The 16,678-nt window shown below is 45.9% G+C and overlaps 1 protein-coding gene across 2 annotated transcripts in view; it reads left to right on the top strand.

The window, feature by feature from the left end:
- Cog2 (component of oligomeric golgi complex 2) overlaps positions 1-16,678 on the top strand; it is a 33,151-nt gene that overhangs the window by 12,971 nt on the left and 3,502 nt on the right. For both annotated transcript variants that reach the window (XM_005064671.4, XM_013121029.3), the window contains 9 exons: positions 565-744; positions 2,863-2,987; positions 4,322-4,448; positions 6,884-7,023; positions 10,785-10,846; positions 12,098-12,249; positions 13,208-13,381; positions 14,037-14,109; positions 14,373-14,515. In XM_005064671.4, the coding sequence (XP_005064728.1) occupies positions 565-744; positions 2,863-2,987; positions 4,322-4,448; positions 6,884-7,023; positions 10,785-10,846; positions 12,098-12,249; positions 13,208-13,381; positions 14,037-14,109; positions 14,373-14,515 (1,176 nt within the window). The remainder of the gene's footprint in view (positions 1-564; positions 745-2,862; positions 2,988-4,321; positions 4,449-6,883; positions 7,024-10,784; positions 10,847-12,097; positions 12,250-13,207; positions 13,382-14,036; positions 14,110-14,372; positions 14,516-16,678) is intronic.

Here is a 16,678-nt window from a genome sequence, read left to right as displayed (position 1 = left end):
ACCATTTAGTCTCTGTGTGCCTGCTTGAGTGCATGCATATGTGTTTGCAGATATCCATAGAGGCCAGAAGAGGGTGTCAAGTCTCCTGGAACTAGAGTTAGAGGTGGCTGTAAATCATGTGTGTTTGCAGATGTCCATAGCGACCAGAAGAGGGTGTGAAGTCTCCTGGAACTAGAGTTAGAGGTGGCTTAAGTCATTCACTGTGGGTGTTAGGAACTGAACTCAGGTCCTCTACAAGAGCAGCAAGTACTCTTAATGGCTGAGCCATTTCACCAGCCCATTGGCTGAGCTTTAAATCTACAATGTCTGTCAGAAACCACTTTACCTTGTAGCTTCAGAAGAAAATGACATTTTCTCATTCTGACTGTCTCTGTAAATTCTTCTTTCCTGAGCCAGTGGTCTACTTGGAGAAATGTCATGGGAGGAGATAGGCTGTTACCCCAGACAGGTTCCCCTTTTAAATGACCACACTCTGCCTTCTGTGGGGTCAGGCACCAGTGTTATGTACAGCCATTTGAAGTTTGGAAACCATTGTGATACGAGCTTTCTGACGGCTTCCCACAGCGCATAGCTGGCATCACAGCAATGTTGCAGCAATCTCTAGAAGGCCTCCTGCTGGAAGGCTTGCAGACCTCTAATGTGGACATCATCCGGCACTGCCTGCGTACTTATGCCACCATTGACAAGACTCGGGACGCAGAAGCTCTGGTTGGCCAAATCCTGGTAAAGCCATATGTCGATGAGGTATGTGCTTCTGGTGTGGGGAGCTTATACAGAGCCATGCTGTGCTGCCTTTGCAGCACATGGGGTAGAGATGGATACACCAGAGATACAAGGAGCTTGATCTGCATGCTAGCTAGGAATGGGTCCTGCTGCACAGTTGGTAACTGGAATTAAGTGCATTTTGGTGGGTGTTTATGATACAACTAGGATATGCCTTCTTTTCTGGGCTTAATTTCACCCAGGAAGAAGGCATGAGCCAAAACATTTTAGCTCTGTTAGATGATGAATCATACCCAGTTAAGCCACTAGAAAGCAACCACTAGTCTTGTAGGTAGAATAGACAAGCAAACAAGTGGTACAGCACCTGCAGAGTCCAGAGCAGTGAGGCATGAGCAAGGGAAGGCAGGTTATGCATCCACAGCTCTTTAAGGAATGGAAGATACTGGTCGAGGCTTGAGAAACAGGGAGGAATTGTCAGGACTAGGAAGGCGGGAATCAGAGATGAAGGACTTTCACATCATCTGACAGTGGGACACCTAGGGAAATGTCCTTCACCCGTTGGATTAGCTATCAGGTAGGAGTTGTGTGTTCTGCTGGGAACGGCCAGCTTTTGTGATGGCTGATGTTTGGCTGATCTCTCAGGGGGACCTATCTTTCAACCTGCTACTGTACAGCTTTGAGATTAAGTATAGAGATTCATTGTAATCCTGAACAAGCTTAGAATTGCTAAAATAAGTTTTCAGTTTCCCACATTTTTATCTTGTTACACTCTGCAGCTGTCTCTGGAGGGAAGAGAACAAACTGTACTGGCATTTACCAGTAAATAGGGTTTCTCAGTTACAGATACAAGCCTGTGCCTTTCACTGAACTCAATCTGGAGTGCTGAAGAAAAAAGCATTTGAAGTTTGTGGGACATCAAGTGTTATTAGTTTGCTTTCTGTTGCTGTGGTAAATCATCATGACCAAAATCAACTTAAGGAAGAGTTTATTTTAGCTTACAGTTCCAGAGGGATAGAATTAGTAATAGCAGAGAAGGCTTAGCAAGAGTTGGCAAGAGCAGAAAGCTGGGTGATCACATTTTTATCTGTATATGGGAAACAGAGAGCAGGAACAGGAAATATGGTAAGGCTGTAAGCCCTCTAAGCTCATCCATAGTGAAGACTCTACCTCTGGGAACCAAGTATTCAAATATGAGTCTATGGAAGACATTTTTCATTTAAAGATAGCATTAAGTGAATTATCACCCCTTTTTTAAAAAATATTTTATTTATTTATTGTGTATACAGCCTTCTGCCTGCAGGCCAGCAGAGGGTACTATATCTCATTCAAGGTGGTTGTGAACCACCATGTGGTTGCCGGGAATTGAACTCAGGACCTCTGGAAGAACAGTCAGTGCTCTTAACCGCTGAGCCATCTCTCCAGCCTGATCCCCTTACTTTTAAAACTTACAGTTTCAACCTTATAACCAAAAATAAAATATTAAAATGAAATATATTTTCGTTTGTCTGCCTTATATCTTACCCTAAGCCTAATAATGATCAAAGAGGGCAGGGTCAGGCTGCAAGGAACTGTAATGAACCCCTTGTTCTAATCTAGACCTAATCTACAGGAAGCAGGTTCTTCAGTCTCAGGCCAGTGTCTGCCACCTAGCCTCCTCCTTCCCCACATCAAGTCAGAGCTACAGCTACAGATAGCAACCGGTTCTGAATGCAACCAGTCTGGTTTTACTATTTAAAAATATGCAGCTGATCTGGGTGGTGGCACGCGCCTTTAATCCCAGCACTGTGGAGGTCCAGACTGGCTGATCTCTGTGAGTTGGAGGCCAGCTGATTCTTAATGAGTCAATAACAGCTGAAAAGAAGAGTGCCCAAGTTTCCCCTCCCACCTTCGTAGTAGTATCTATGTTTTTCTTTTAAGTGCTATTTTAAAATAGTTTTCACTCTTTTTTTTTTTTTTTTTTTTTTTTTTTTTTGGTTTTTTGAGACAGGGTTTCACTGTATTGCTTTGGAGCCTGTCCCAGAACTCGTTCTGTAGATCAGGCTGGCCTCAAACTCACAGAGATTCGCTTGCCTCTGCCTCCTGAGTGCTGGGATTAAAGGCGTGCGCCACCAACGCCCGGCTGTGTTCACTTTTTTATAGGTGATCGTAGAACAGTTTGTTGAGTCTCATCCCAGTGGCCTTCAACTCATGTATAACAAGCTCCTGGAATTCGTCCCTCACCACTGCCGCCTTCTCCGGGAAGTCACAGGAGGAGCTGTGTCAAGGTAAGTTGAAGAGTTCAGCCTGAGGTGCTCCCCAGGGCTGGCTTAGTGAGCAAGTCCATAGTGAGCCTGGTGCGTTACTGCTCCTCTCTGCTGCTGGAAGGCAGATATGAATGCAGGTGCTGCAATGCCGACTCAGGCTGTGTCTCTTAATGGAGCCCTCCATTTTCCTTTTCTGGGCTGCCTTCTTCCTAAGTTCAGTTTAAACTGAAAGTATGTTCTTTTCATGGTCCAAATTTCATTCCATAATCAAAACAAGCATTTTCTGGTTTTGTGGTACTGGACTTAAACTCAGGATCTTGTACATGCAAGGCATTCTCCCATTCAGCTACTCCCCAGTGTCCAGCATTGAAATTGGCAAGTTGTATACTGATCCTGAGACTGTCTTTAGTTCTCCTCCTTTTGGTCAGTTTCCACTCTTCAGTAAATATCGTTTGCTTTAACCATTGCCATCTGACCCATCTTCTGTTGTCTAACATAGGACCCAAGCAGGCTTCCAGGTCTCAGATCTGCATGCTGAACCTTCTCCCCTGTTCTCAGGGCTTCTCAGTGCTTGTGGGGAGGGTGCAGCATCCCGGCATACTGGAGGAGGCCCTCCACTGTCTGGTCCTGTACTGTCAGCTGACCTCTTTCATACAGAAACCTCTTTGTGAGCTGAAGTGTGTGCTTTTATCTCGGTGCTAAATTTACAGATTAGAAATCCAGTACCTAGTTCCAGACACTGGAAAACAAAGTGCACACACATTAACTTAGCATCCTCTTATATCAAGATCTTTGACCAAGATTTTACATGAAATGTCATAGATTTTTTAGAACTGAATCCATTCTTAGAACATGAAAGCACAGCACTTTAGGAACAGATAGGTTAGTAAACTCGCATGGTTTATAGTAAGTGTCTTGAATGCAAAGGTTGCTTTGCCTGTGGTATGAGGCTATTATTTTTGATACCATGTCTTTTTGTGTGACCCAGACTGGCCTGGAACTCATAATTCTTCTGTCCCAGTCTCCTGAGTGCTGAGAAAGCAGACCTGTGCCACTATGCTTGACTTTAGGCTGGTATTTCCCACGCTATGAGTCTGGATGGTGGCCTGTGAGTGGGAGAGTGTTAACTTTTTATTCAATGACTTTGTCTTCTCCCTGACAGGATCATGGAAGAGGTGACAGGGGAGTCAGGATCAGTGTGACACTGAGACCCAGAAGTGAAATTGAAGTAATCTAGACACAAAGTAGTCTTTAAAACAGTTAAACTTAGCTTTAGGCTGGGGGGCCTTTATTTAAGCACCGTGTGGTAAGTAGAGGGTAGAGTAAGCTGACTAATCTTGGCTTTTGTCCCACAGTGAGAAAGGTGCTATTGTTCCTGGCTATGATTTCTTGGTGAATTCTGTGTGGCCAGAAATAGTTCGAGGACTAGAGGAAAAACTACCCTCGCTCTTCAATCCTGGGGATCCTGACGCCTTTCATGAGGTAATGTCTTGTCATCTTGGTTCTTAAAAAATGTTCTCTAGCCTAGGGAAAGTCACATTTTCATTGACATAGTTTTGGTCTTTGGGCTAAAGAATTGTTGAGGAAATGCTACCCTTGCTCTTAAATTCTGGGGAACCTGACACCTTTCAGTATTTTAATTTTGTGACTTTAAAGGTGTGGTAGGGCTTATTTTCTCTTCTGCATTGAATTACTTCCTTTTTTCTTGCCCTTACTCCCTTCTTTTCCTGCCCTTTTGTAATTTAGGCTTTTGGGGCTTTTCTCCTTTGGACTGTTTTCCCTTCCACTTTTTTTTATTGCTTCTGTGCTGGTGAAGTCACAAGAAGCATGTGTGTTCTCCCCTCTTCACTTAGCAGAATTATAGGTGAATCATGTTCTGTGGCCTCTTCCCCTGTTGGACATGCTGCCCCTGGTGCTTTCAGTTTGATATGTTTAAAATTTGGCATGTCCTGGTTTTAGTAGTCATCACTCTGTAAATGATGCCCTGGGTTGATCCTTTCTGCTGTTCACTGTCGCTTACTGAAGATGTCAGCACATTCCTTCCTCCTCCGTCTCATCCCTTGGAAGACTTTATAATAAGGCTCACTGATTGTGTACAATAAAAGCTCGGTTTATGTTTGTCTTCAGATGATGACCCTGCTTTTCTTTTGAGAAGGTAGTTTGCTAGCGATGCAGCTCTTGGCATGTGGAGCTCTTTGGCCTAGCAGCCAGTCAGCTACTGATCTGTCCTCTCTGGTTGCTGTTAGGGTCTAACTCTGGTGTGTCATGTGAACATCTTTCTTACTATCCTTGGGCTCTGTTGCTTCCAGCACTGAAGACTAGTATTTTCCTTCATTCTGCCATGTCATATGTGTTATCTCTTCAGGGGTTATTTTCTTTCATTCCTCAAGTTCTGTGTCCTCTGCCCCTTTGCTTTTGTTGTACTCCAGGTGATGCTAGGGCTTTTCTTCTCTGGACAGAACGTTTTCTTCAGTTCTGTGTGAACTGTCTCTCCTGAGTGTTGAGGGCTTGGTGTTAATCGCCATCATGGTCATTTCGAGTTCTCTTTGCTTTTTCTAATCTGCCTGCTTAATCTGTTAATACTGTCATCTGTCTAGGGGCACAGGTAACTGGTAGACTTTGGTTCAGATGAGTCTGGAGCTTCCTTGTACCAGAGAAACCCACTGTGCTGTTAGTCCTGCATGTAGAATGTTAAATAATGTGGTGACTTGTGTTTTGATTAGGTTTGTAACCAGCTTTTATGATTTTAAAAACTATTGTGTTTTTTAGATTGGATGTCATAAATGGGGTGAAAGAGCTGTGTAGACTAACTGATCAGGGAACTTTCTATTTTGCTGTGTTCTTTAGAGACTCTTGTGGACCATATGTGACTCAGCAGAGGTTTGGGCTCAGAAGGGAACCTTTCTGAGAGAACCTGAACTCCAGAATTGTAGAGCAGGACTGAGCAGCCCAGAACCCAAACTCCAGAATTGGCCCAGTGTTGGTGGCTGCAGTTTCTGCGGGTCTCTACCACTTCTTTCTACAAATGCTTCAGCTTGAAGTCTATGCCATGCTTCTTCTGAAGGGGCTGGGCCTCTGTACTCTTAGTCTTCCCTGTTTCCAGAGACAGTGCAGTCCCCTTTGTCTCAGCTCTTACAGCTAGACTACCCTGGAGGATAAGCCGTACCCCAAGTAGCTGAAAGAAATGTAGGTCCTGTGCCTTTGGCTGCAGTGACATCCCTATCGGCATGAACTTTTAAGTTTAGGCATTTGGTGATAGGGTGTTGAGCCCTTTCTAACTGAGAAAGAGCTAAAAGTCCAGCAGGTTTGCAGGGAGCCTGGGACCTAGGGATGGAGACCCCACAGAAGGCAAGTGTGGTCTCTCTGTATTTCTTAGCTGTGTCTGTAGAAGGAAGGGTTGTTATGATTCCTTTGTCAGACAGTGGGAGGTTTAAGTTAGTGCTGAGGGTCCACTTCATTCAGTGCTGTCAGTCAGCCCTTTGTCACCTCTCATCCACAGGAATGGGATGTCTCATCGGGTGGATTCTCTCTTCTCTTTCCTCATTTCCTTTTAAGTGACTTCCACTTAAAAGTGGAGAGGTACTGATGAATTATGTTGCTTAATCTCCTGTCTTTGATCCCATGCGGAGGTCAGGGCTGCCCTGCAACCAGAGTGTTAGAAAGCCCTGGCCTTGTGTATGACACCTGGGCTTCATGTGGATTTTTCCCTAAGAGTCCTGGGGACTGTCACAGAGCCACTCTGGGCATGGCTGAAGCTCTAATGAGGTGGGAAATTGGGGGGTTAAGCCACCCTAAGGTCAGTCGGCTCCAGCCTGACTCTGTTGGGCTTTACTGTCGTGGCTGCAGTTGTCACCATATGCTCCTGACTCTGTGTAGCTTGCTGAGAGAGAAAATCCCACCGTTTGTTCTTGTTCTAGAAATACACTGTAAGCATGGATTTTGTTCAGAGGTTTGAACGGCAGTGTGGATCCCAGGCCAGTGTGAAGCGACTCCGAGCACACCCTGCCTATCACAGCTTCAGCAATAAGTGGAACTTACCTGTTTATTTTCAGATAAGGTCAGTCACTGCACTGCATTCTGCCCTTCTAAATAGACTTTTTCATGGTTGAGGGTTAATCTTGCTATGTGGCTCAGGCTGGGCTTAAAGTCATGATCCCCTAGCCTCAGCCTCCCAATTACTGCGATTGTAGGTGCCTGTCACCACACTCAGCTCACTGGCATTTGCTACTTAATTAAAAATTTTAAATTATTATTGAGGCTTTTAAAGCTTTGGGGAGGGGATATTATTCCAACCAGCAGTTCTCTGTGGGTGACAGAATTAAAGTGAAGATGTCTGTACATCATGGATGCTGAACTACAAAGAAAGTGTGTGTTTTTTGGTAGTGGGAGAGAAACTTGGCTTGGAGTAAGCTGGACTCCAGGCCTTGCTTCATTGCCACAGTCTCTCTGGCTTTGTGATGAAAAGCACTGAAGGTGCTAGGTGTCAGCCACTCTGTCCTTTTCAGTCACTCTCTGCCTCCAGTTCTGGGCCTGTATTTGGCTCTGTGTCCCCCTTTCAGCTTGTGGAGAGCAGGTGGTTATTTTCTTCCCTGTGATCTTTGTAGCCTTTGTTCCCTGACCCAAAGACAGTGATACTTTCCTTCCAGATCTCATGATCAGTTACCTATGTCAACAAGCAAGTCTGTAGAATGCTGAGAAACTCAGACAAGTCCTCAGCAACTTGTTTCCCCAAGAGTCAAACAGAGCAGAGCTACCATTTCTGCAGTATTCCGAGGGAGGTGGGGCAGGTCCTGCCCAGACTAGCATTGCTGAAGCTTGTGAGTGAGAATTCCATGAAGAGCACAGGCTTTCTTGTTTGGGTGGCCAGGTGCTTCACAAATTGTGATGTAGAGCTCTGAAGAGATTGCTGAGTGGAAACAACATCAAGAAGCAGCTACCCTAATTGTCAGAGCTGTGCACCTGATTATTATTGAACAGCAAAGTTACAGTTCCCTGTGCTGGGTGTCCTTGTCACCCATGCCCTCAGCTGCTCTTCATTTCCCACAGCCACTTCCTCAGAAAGAAATGAGGGGTCTGCACTGAAACAGTTGTCCATGAACATCAACAGAGCCAGGGTGGATTCAAACCAGCACAGCACCGTTTCTGTGAGCAGGGCTGTAAGAGAGAGGCAGTGCTGAGTCCCTAGTGCTCCTGTAGCCTGAGTCTCAACTTAGACTGCTTTAGGTCCCTAAGCCACCTAGCATACCCCATTCCAGACGCCCAAGCCAGCCTACCCACGGATGCCATAGGTAGCCCTACACACAGCTCTGCCTGACACAGCTGGAGTCTGAAGCTCAGCTGGTCTCTGCAGAAACTTCCATTGTCCCCAGATTTACCCAGGCATTTGGAGAATTAGCCTTTGTAAACTGTTTTATTTGAATTTAAGAGTATGCTTAGCCAGGGTTGGTGGCGCACGCCTTTAATCCCAGCACTCGGGAGGCAGAGGCAGGCGGATCTCTGTGAGTTTGAGGCCAGCCGTGTCTACAGAGTGAGTTCCAGGATAGGCTCCAAACCAATACAGAGAAACCCTGTCTCCAAAAAAAAAAGTATGCTTAAATTATAAAGTGCAACTCTTTCATCAAGAGATAACACAAGTAAGATTTTGCAGAACTTTTACTGGGTGCTTATTTTAAGGAATGACAGCTTTGTTAACGTGGCCAATGTCAGAGTGACACTATCACCACAAATACTTCAGCACCATTTAAAACAAACCTGAGTCAGGATGTGGTGGCATACATACATACCTGTCACTTAGCACTTATGATGCAAGGTGGGATGATTCCAGACCCCGTCTCAAAAAAACAAAGCCCACAAAAGGTAAACCCTAGGATAGGCTTCTGGTATTCAGAGGTCTTGCTAGATGTAGTAATGTGCTCTCATGATCTGTGTGCACTGCTGCACCTGACATGCACTGTATGCCCACACTAGGAAAAGGCAGCCCAGCCCACAGCCTCTCGCATGAACACATCTTAGGTCTGCTCATTCCAGAGACCTTGATCTGTCTGCTTGAAGTTGGCCCTTATTGGCATGTAGGAAAGTAGATGTGCATTCAGTCCCTAGTGGAGAAAGTAAATGCACACATGATCCAGACAGCTTCAGATTATACAGAGGAGTGCTGGCCCTTCAAATTGAAGTTCCTGGAGTGTGCTCCCAAAACATTCTGTACGATTTGTAGTTCCTCCTATGATGTGAAATCCATGAAGGCTTAGGTATCTTCACCCTATCTCCCTATTCTCAGAGCTGCATGTCCACAGATCATATATGCTTCATGCGGTCTGGTACTTAGAGCAGAGAGAAAGCGGCACCCTCCACTCTGGGCTGCCACAGTTTTGTAAGAGTACTTTTACTTTCCTGTAGACTGATGATCAGGGGGGAAAGTGGAGTCTTTCCCTAAACCCAAATGTTAGAGTTTAGCTGTCTTTCCTCTCCTACTGAGATCCCATGGACAGTGACACTCCAGTGCATCTGAGGGTCGGCCATAGCATGGCCGCTCAGGGTTCACATGGTGGTCAGCAGCGCTGCAAGGCACTGGCCTCCCTAAGGCAGCTGTGCCTGCTGTCTTGAACCTTTCTTTCTGAGTTGTATTTCTTGACTCACCAGCAGATGTACCGCTGCTAAACAAAGTGCCCACTGTCAGGGCTCCCTTCCATTGTTTCTGTGAATTGTCACAGATGTTCACATAACTTGGGGCCCCTTGCCTTTACCCAGTTTGCTAAGCTAAACCCGTGTTCCTTTCTAGTACCAGGTTCTGTGTTTGGTACTATGTTCTACTCCACTGACTACACAACCATGGCATATCCTCACCTTGGGCCTCTTAGATAGTTCCACTTTTCCATTGTGGACAGTAGAGCCAGGCCCTAGGCCACTGAATCAGGGTCCTTTCCTGTGTTTTGTGTAGATTTTGAGTGAGGCAGAGTTCTATGGGGTGGTGTGTACTGCTGCCACGCAGCCCTTTCTCTAGTCCTTGCTCTGGGGGCTGCTCCCTGAAGCTCTCACCACTTCTCTCTCTCTGCTTCGCGCCTTTCCTCTCCTGCTGCCAAGGCCAGCCTGTTGTAGGCTTCCCTGTTACTGCACAGTTCATTTCCATGAAGTGACTCTAAACTGTCACTTAGGTGAACTCACCTTGAGCATAAGTCAGAATTCCCTGTTAGTGAGGGAGTTAGCAAGTACAGGAATGGGCAGAGGCTGGTGCGGTTGGAAACAGCGTCCATGGAAGCAGCCAGTTGTCAAATCCATAGAACAGCTTCAGTCTGCAGTCAGGAAAATATGCTGTTTCTATTAGTGAAATCCAGATCTGATTGTGTTTGGACTCTGGGAACTGGCTGTCATCGGGATATAGGGCGCAGGGGGAAGGTCAGCAGAGACTGATGGGCATGTTCAGTGACCCCAGGGTTGACTGGGACCTTGGAAATCTCCATCAAGTGACAAAGGCAGGTACAAAACCAGCTTTTCTGTGTCTTAGTTTGGGACATTTCTTCACTGTGCTGTTGCTGATGTAGGGGTTTAGAGATAGCACAGTGTGGCCTTAAAGTGTTACTACAAAGTGGAACTTAAGGGGTCCTCTTAATAAGGCTTGGGTGACATGTATTTGAGACTAGCTGCAAATAGTGGAGAGCCCTGCAGAATAGCGGCTTAATCGAGGACTTTATTTCTCACACAGTAAAAAAAAAAAAAGGGCATCTTGGACATCCTTGAGAATATCGGGTGTCAGTGGGCAAGACAGGAGGCTAGGCAAGGAAAAGCATTTGCAGAACACTGATCCATGTCCTTCTTTCTCAGGTTTAGAGAAGTGGCAGGATCCTTAGAAGCATCACTCACAGACGGGCTAGAAGACGCCCCAGGTAACCTTAGAATGCAAACAGCAGGTGTCCCTAAAGGGGCTAGCTGAGCTCACCACCCAGCTCAACCCTGGTCCTGCCTTTTCTCACCATACAGTGGGTTGTGCTTAAACATCTTAAAAAACAAACGAATATTTTTTTTTTGTACTGCTGAGTCCAGGACCCCATAACATGCTGGGCAAGTGCTCTATTAGTAAGATAAATTCTCAGAATTTTCCCCTTTTTTTGGGGGGGGGTGGATGTTCAAGACAGGGTTTCTCTGTGTAGCTTTGGAACCTGTCCTGGAACTCACTCTGTAGACCAGGCCGGCCTCAAACACACAAAGATCCACCTGCCTCTGCCTTCCAAGTGCTGGGATTAAAGGCATGCTTCACTACTACCTGGCTAGAAATTTCTTTTTTTATGCAGCAGAAAGGAAACAGCCTTTTGGTTCATTGAGTTTCTTGCTTTGGAGAGATGATAAAAAGGGATGCTTTACAAAGTTCAAAAGTGACCTTTTCTATCCTGAATGCAACATGTCAGTGCTGTACCCCTGTGTGTGGTCACTGTATACTCTGGACTCTGTGACCAGCGCTCTTGAGATTGGGCACATCCAGTGTGGAATGCTGTAGATTCAGTCAGCTGTCTGTAGACTTTGGCAGTTCACCTTTCTTCCTCCACCAGCCCAGCCATGTGTAGGCTATATGTGGGTCTGCATGCCCCTGTCCCTTCCTGAGAAAGACTCAGGTGGCACAAGTGAGGCCTCCTGGGACTCTGGGCAGATGGCAACTGTAGGTGATCAGAGTCATGACACACCATTCTTGACAGCCACTGAGATACATAGTATTTCTGTGCCACTCAGGTTCCTGATTCTCCTGCTTTAAGTGCCTGCTCTGACACAGCTAGGTCTATGCCAGGCTGAAACCTCTTACTGAGTTGTGGAGTTGTAGGATTGTGTCCTCTGTGTGGATAGTAGCCATGTAGAGGTAGGGGAAGAGAGGGTAAAAACTGAAATTTATGCCTTGTAAACTGCCACACACTGTTGTATATGTTGCTGTGGTATAAAATACCCATTAAAAGATAGTTCAGTGCTGTGTTTGGTGTTAACTCCCATGCCTGGGAAGCAGACTCTGGCGAGGTACCAAGCACATCACACTGACGACATGTGGTCTTGTGCTGTTCTAGCATGCCCTGTGCTTCACTTTGAGCTTTGAGTTGTGTGCTGATGGCAGCTATAACTGAATGATATGCCCTGGGTTCACGGTTTTTCTCCAGATGGAAGTCCATATTGCTTGTTGGCTTCTCACAGAACATGGAGCAGCCTGGAGAAATGCTGGTCCAATGAGATGTTCCTGCCTTTGTTGGCACACCGTCTGTGGAGACTCACCTTGCAGATTCTGGCCCGATTCTCTGTGTTTGTAAGTGAGGTGAGTAGCAACCAACCCTTCTCTACAGTTAGCACCGGTAGGACTTAAAGTGGAATGTGGCTAAACACCCTCAGGATATTCAGAGTGTCCCATGGTATCAGATCCAGCTATGGCACCTGGCCACATGATCAGAGTTAGTTACTGAGAAGTCCCACCTACTAAGTGTGTTTCTCTTCTCAAAATTAGACTTGTAAAGCACCTTGGAAATAAAATGAAAAATACTAGAAATAAAAGTAAATAGTAGTCGCCCTCCATTTTAGGACTCCTCATCTTCAGCTCGTCAAATGTATTAGCACTCCACACACTCTGCTTAGCTGACACACAGTGACACCTGGGCCTCTTGTCCCCAGGAGGTCGGTGCTACTAAGAACTAGGCTCCTGCTTCAGGTCCTTGCAGACTTCAGTCTTCAGAGCCACCTCAGGGAGGACACCCTCAGTGACAGACACACGTCAGTCCTCATGGTGTAGCAGTCAATAAATGGGGATAGTCTTTTAGAACAACACCACAAAGAGGGCAGTGAGTGGCAGGCACACCCTACCCTCTGGAGCAGAGCTCAGGCTGGGAGCAGGTGAGGTCCAGTCATAGCTCTGCCAGCCTTTACCCTGGGGACTTGGAACATTAAGCACCTTGAATCTCTCTTCTTCTGTAATTTGGCAAAATGGCTTTTGTTTGTGGCTCTGGTAAGGGTTTATTTCTGAGCTGAGGTGCCAGGTGGATGAGAGCTCTGTGGAAGTCAGGGCCTCTCTCCTTCCTCCCATCTGTCCTGCCCCACTGGCTGTCTCCGAAGACAGCCACGAACAGCAGTTCCAAGAAGAGCAGGGTCAAAACCTGCCTGGGACAGATATGCTAGCCTTCTCTTGGTGCTTGTACACAGCTGGTGTGTGTGCAGAGCTCCTGGGCAAGCTCAAATGCCATATGTCTCAGAGTCACTGAGTGATCCTTGAAATCTTTTCCCAGATTTCTGCCAGGCCCATTTCTAATGAAAGCACCAAGGAGACTAAAAAGCCTTTGGCTGGCAGCAAAGACCCTTCCGAAGACCAAGGAAGCCATCCTTCTGAAGTCCAGGCAGCGTCCATTTCCAGCACTCAGCTGGTGTATATGGTCTCAGACCTGGACAGGCTTCAGGAATGGGTGAGCTTCCTTGCACTGGGAGATATATGGATCTGTAAATTGTGGGATCACAGGGACCTGGCAAGGACATCCTGCCCTAGTGGACATTTCCCTACTTGTCCTCTCCATAATCAACCTCTGAGTGTGCCGTATGTTTGCTTCTGCCATGTCCACTGAGTGTGTCATGCCCACTGCTCCTTGCTCAGGAGTAACCTAACCACTCAGCACAGTCAGGCTCCACTTTCCTCAGCAGCTCGGTTCTGCTGGGACATGGCCTGTGCTGGGCCGGGCTGTGATTTGTAGTTCACTGCCCCAAGTGTTTTAAAGTTCCCCGTCTGCGTTCTCTCTGAGCCCATGTTTCACTCTGAGTCTTCAGAGAACCTTATGGGACACTTGTAGAGTTTACACCTTCAGGTGGATTTTGCTTTCCACGGTTTATATATGGTGTGATTGAATAAATGCACTGTGTTTTCTGAGGAAAAAAAAAGGTCCATTACTATGAGCAGTTTTGGTGGCATGGAGAGCTGTGAAATGAGTTTTTGCTTTCCTTCTGGGAGCTTTGACCTACAAGCTCTGGCTCAGGTTTCAGCACTTGTTAATCATGTCTGAGTCTGTGTGGGAGAAGCTGCTTGTTCTGATGACAAAAAGAAACTCGTGTCCCAAATGTGTGTTTCAGCTTCCAGAACTCCTGGAGACAGTCAAGCCAAAACTTGAAATGATCGGCTTTAAGAATTTTTCATCCATCTCAGGTAAAAAGTTAACTCAGACTCAGAATCTCTGAATATGAAATAACATAAAATAAAATGCCATAAACTGCAGGGCATTTAACCTAACGTCTGCGCTCCAGTTGTAAATCCTTAGTTGTTTCTGTGTTTTGCTCTTTAACTTCTATAAGTGAGATTCTTGTTTTATACAATGACATGATTTATTAGTGTGCTCTAAATGGTCACATTTTAATGGAGCTTACCCTAGGCTGGACCAGTGACTCAATTCAGCTGCCCTGTGTCCACAGCGGCCCTGGAAGACTCTCAGAGTTCCTTGTCTGCCCATGTGCCAGCCCTGAGCAGCAGGATTGTCCAGGACCTGAGTGAGTCTTGCTTCAGTTATCTGAAAAGTGCCCTGGAGGTCCCCAGGCTTTACCGCAGGACCAATAAGGTCAGTGTCACTTCTGGAGAGAGCTCTGTGTTTTCAGGGGCAAGGAGATGTGGGCCACAGGTAGGTCTTAGGGTAGACTGAGGTAAGGGACTCTGAAGGGTCAGGAGCTAGCTGCCAGCATAACCCACAGTGTACTTGGGGCCTGTGGGCTTTGGATCTTAAGGAAAAGTACTTTCCTATATGTGTGAGTCCTGACTAGCTAGGAACTCACTATATAAACCAGGGTGGCCCCAGCTCCACGGAGATCCGTTTGCCTCTGCCTGTCTGAAGTGCTGGCATTAAAGGCATGCAGTACAATAGCTGGCTGGAAAAAGCACTTTCTTAAAAAAGAAAGCAATTAAAAATTTTTATTTGGGGTTTATTTTACTTGATGCATGTGACTTTTTCCTGCATGTGTGTATGTGCACCATGTTCCTGCCTGTTGGATCCCCTGGCACTGGGGTTACAGATAGTTGTGAGCCATCACATGGGTGCTGAGAATCAAACCAGGGTCTTCTACAGGAGTAGCAAGTATTCCTAACTTCTGAACCTTCTTTCCAGCCCCAAGAAGCTATTTAATAACATTTCTAAGTCCTATTTATGTAAAATTCATTTTTTGCCTTCATATAGTCACAAAAAATTAAATTTATCTTACTCCTGAAAATTGTTATTGGAAATACCTGATTTCCCTGTTCTTTCAGTGAAAACAATAGAAAGAATAACAGTAAGAATATGTTAGGGACCGTTGAGGTAGCCATGCTGGCAATCCTGAATTTGATCCCTGGGTCCTACCTGCTGGAAGGAGAGAATTGACTCAGAAAGCTGTCCTCTGACCTCCACATGCGTGCCATGACACAGCCACCTCCACCCATAAGAAATTAAAAACTCAATAAAAATATATTTTTAGTATATATTAGGGGCTAGATGTAGCTCAGTGATATATAGTATTTACCTAGCATGCACAAGGCCCTGGATTCACCCCAGTACCCAAAAAGAAAATGCTAATGGCATTTATAAGACAAAAAGAGGCACATGCTGGCTGGTGTCAGAGACTTTTCTTAGATGCTTGGGTTGTGGAAGAGTCGTCTGAGGATTCTTTTTTGCAGCTGAATGCCCATCGTCATGCATTCTCTCACCTGTTCTTACTCCCACATGATTGCTTTTCCCTCTGGTCGTCTTTCACAGCTATGGTTAAGTTTAGTACCTTTAGACTTGGTTTAGTGCCTTTTAGTTTACTTACTACCCCAAACTCTCAGAAACTATAGAAATAGCCTATGGCCTTCCTTTTGCTTACATGCTGAGCAGGGGCCCTGTCTCCTGTTAGCATTACTCTTCCCATTTGTTGCAAGATTTTGGGGTACAGGAAGTGATTCCATGTTGCTGGACTTGCTTTGACCACAATTTATCTAACTGGATTCCTTTCTCTTGTTCATCATTGCTGTTGTCCTCGTCCTCCTCCTCATCATCATTATAGTCATTGTCATCACCGATATCATCTTTTAAGAACAGGGTTTAACTCTAGCCCAGGCTAACTTGGAATTCATTATGTAGCTGAGGTCACCCTCAAACTCATGGCAGTCCTTGTGCCTCAGCCTCCTAAGTGCTAAGTACAATTGTGAGCCACCATGTCCAGCTGTCCCTTTTCACATTAACATCTGGACTGGCAAAGCCTTATAATTTACACCTGTAATCCCAGCACTTGGGAGACTAAGAGGAGGATTACAAGTTTGATTCTATCCTGAGCTACAAAGTCAGACTCTGACTCAAAAAAAAAAAAAAACAAAGCTGATTTAGTTGTGCAGTAGAAATATCACTTGTAACAAAAGATCTTGTTCACTGTTGTTGTTGGATGGGAGAGGCTTGGGCACATTGCCAGGGGCCTTCTGTTTCCTTCTGTTCTGTGGGCATCGTGGCATGTGTGTAAATATGCACAGCACATCAGTCTCCACTGGGCACTGGGGGCAGTCTTCATCTATAGAGCAAGGAACCAAGTCCCCTGTGCCATCCTTGCTGCTTCGACAGGATGTAAAACCAGCCCAGGGCATCTCCTAGTGGGAGGAGTCAGGACTCAGTCCTGTGCATCCTACCTCAGAATCAAGCCTGACTTAGAGCAGAGGGGAGGTGGAGAGGGGTCCTCCTTGGCACATTGCTTTCCCCAGGTGATTTCTGTGGCTCTCTGGTTAC

Source organism: Mesocricetus auratus, unplaced genomic scaffold (genome assembly GCF_017639785.1).
Source record: "Mesocricetus auratus isolate SY011 unplaced genomic scaffold, BCM_Maur_2.0 Super-Scaffold_100013, whole genome shotgun sequence".
Taxonomy (NCBI): domain Eukaryota; kingdom Metazoa; phylum Chordata; class Mammalia; order Rodentia; family Cricetidae; genus Mesocricetus; species Mesocricetus auratus.
The sequence above is the reverse complement of the archived record's forward strand: the minus strand, read 5'-3'. Positions and strand labels throughout refer to the sequence as shown.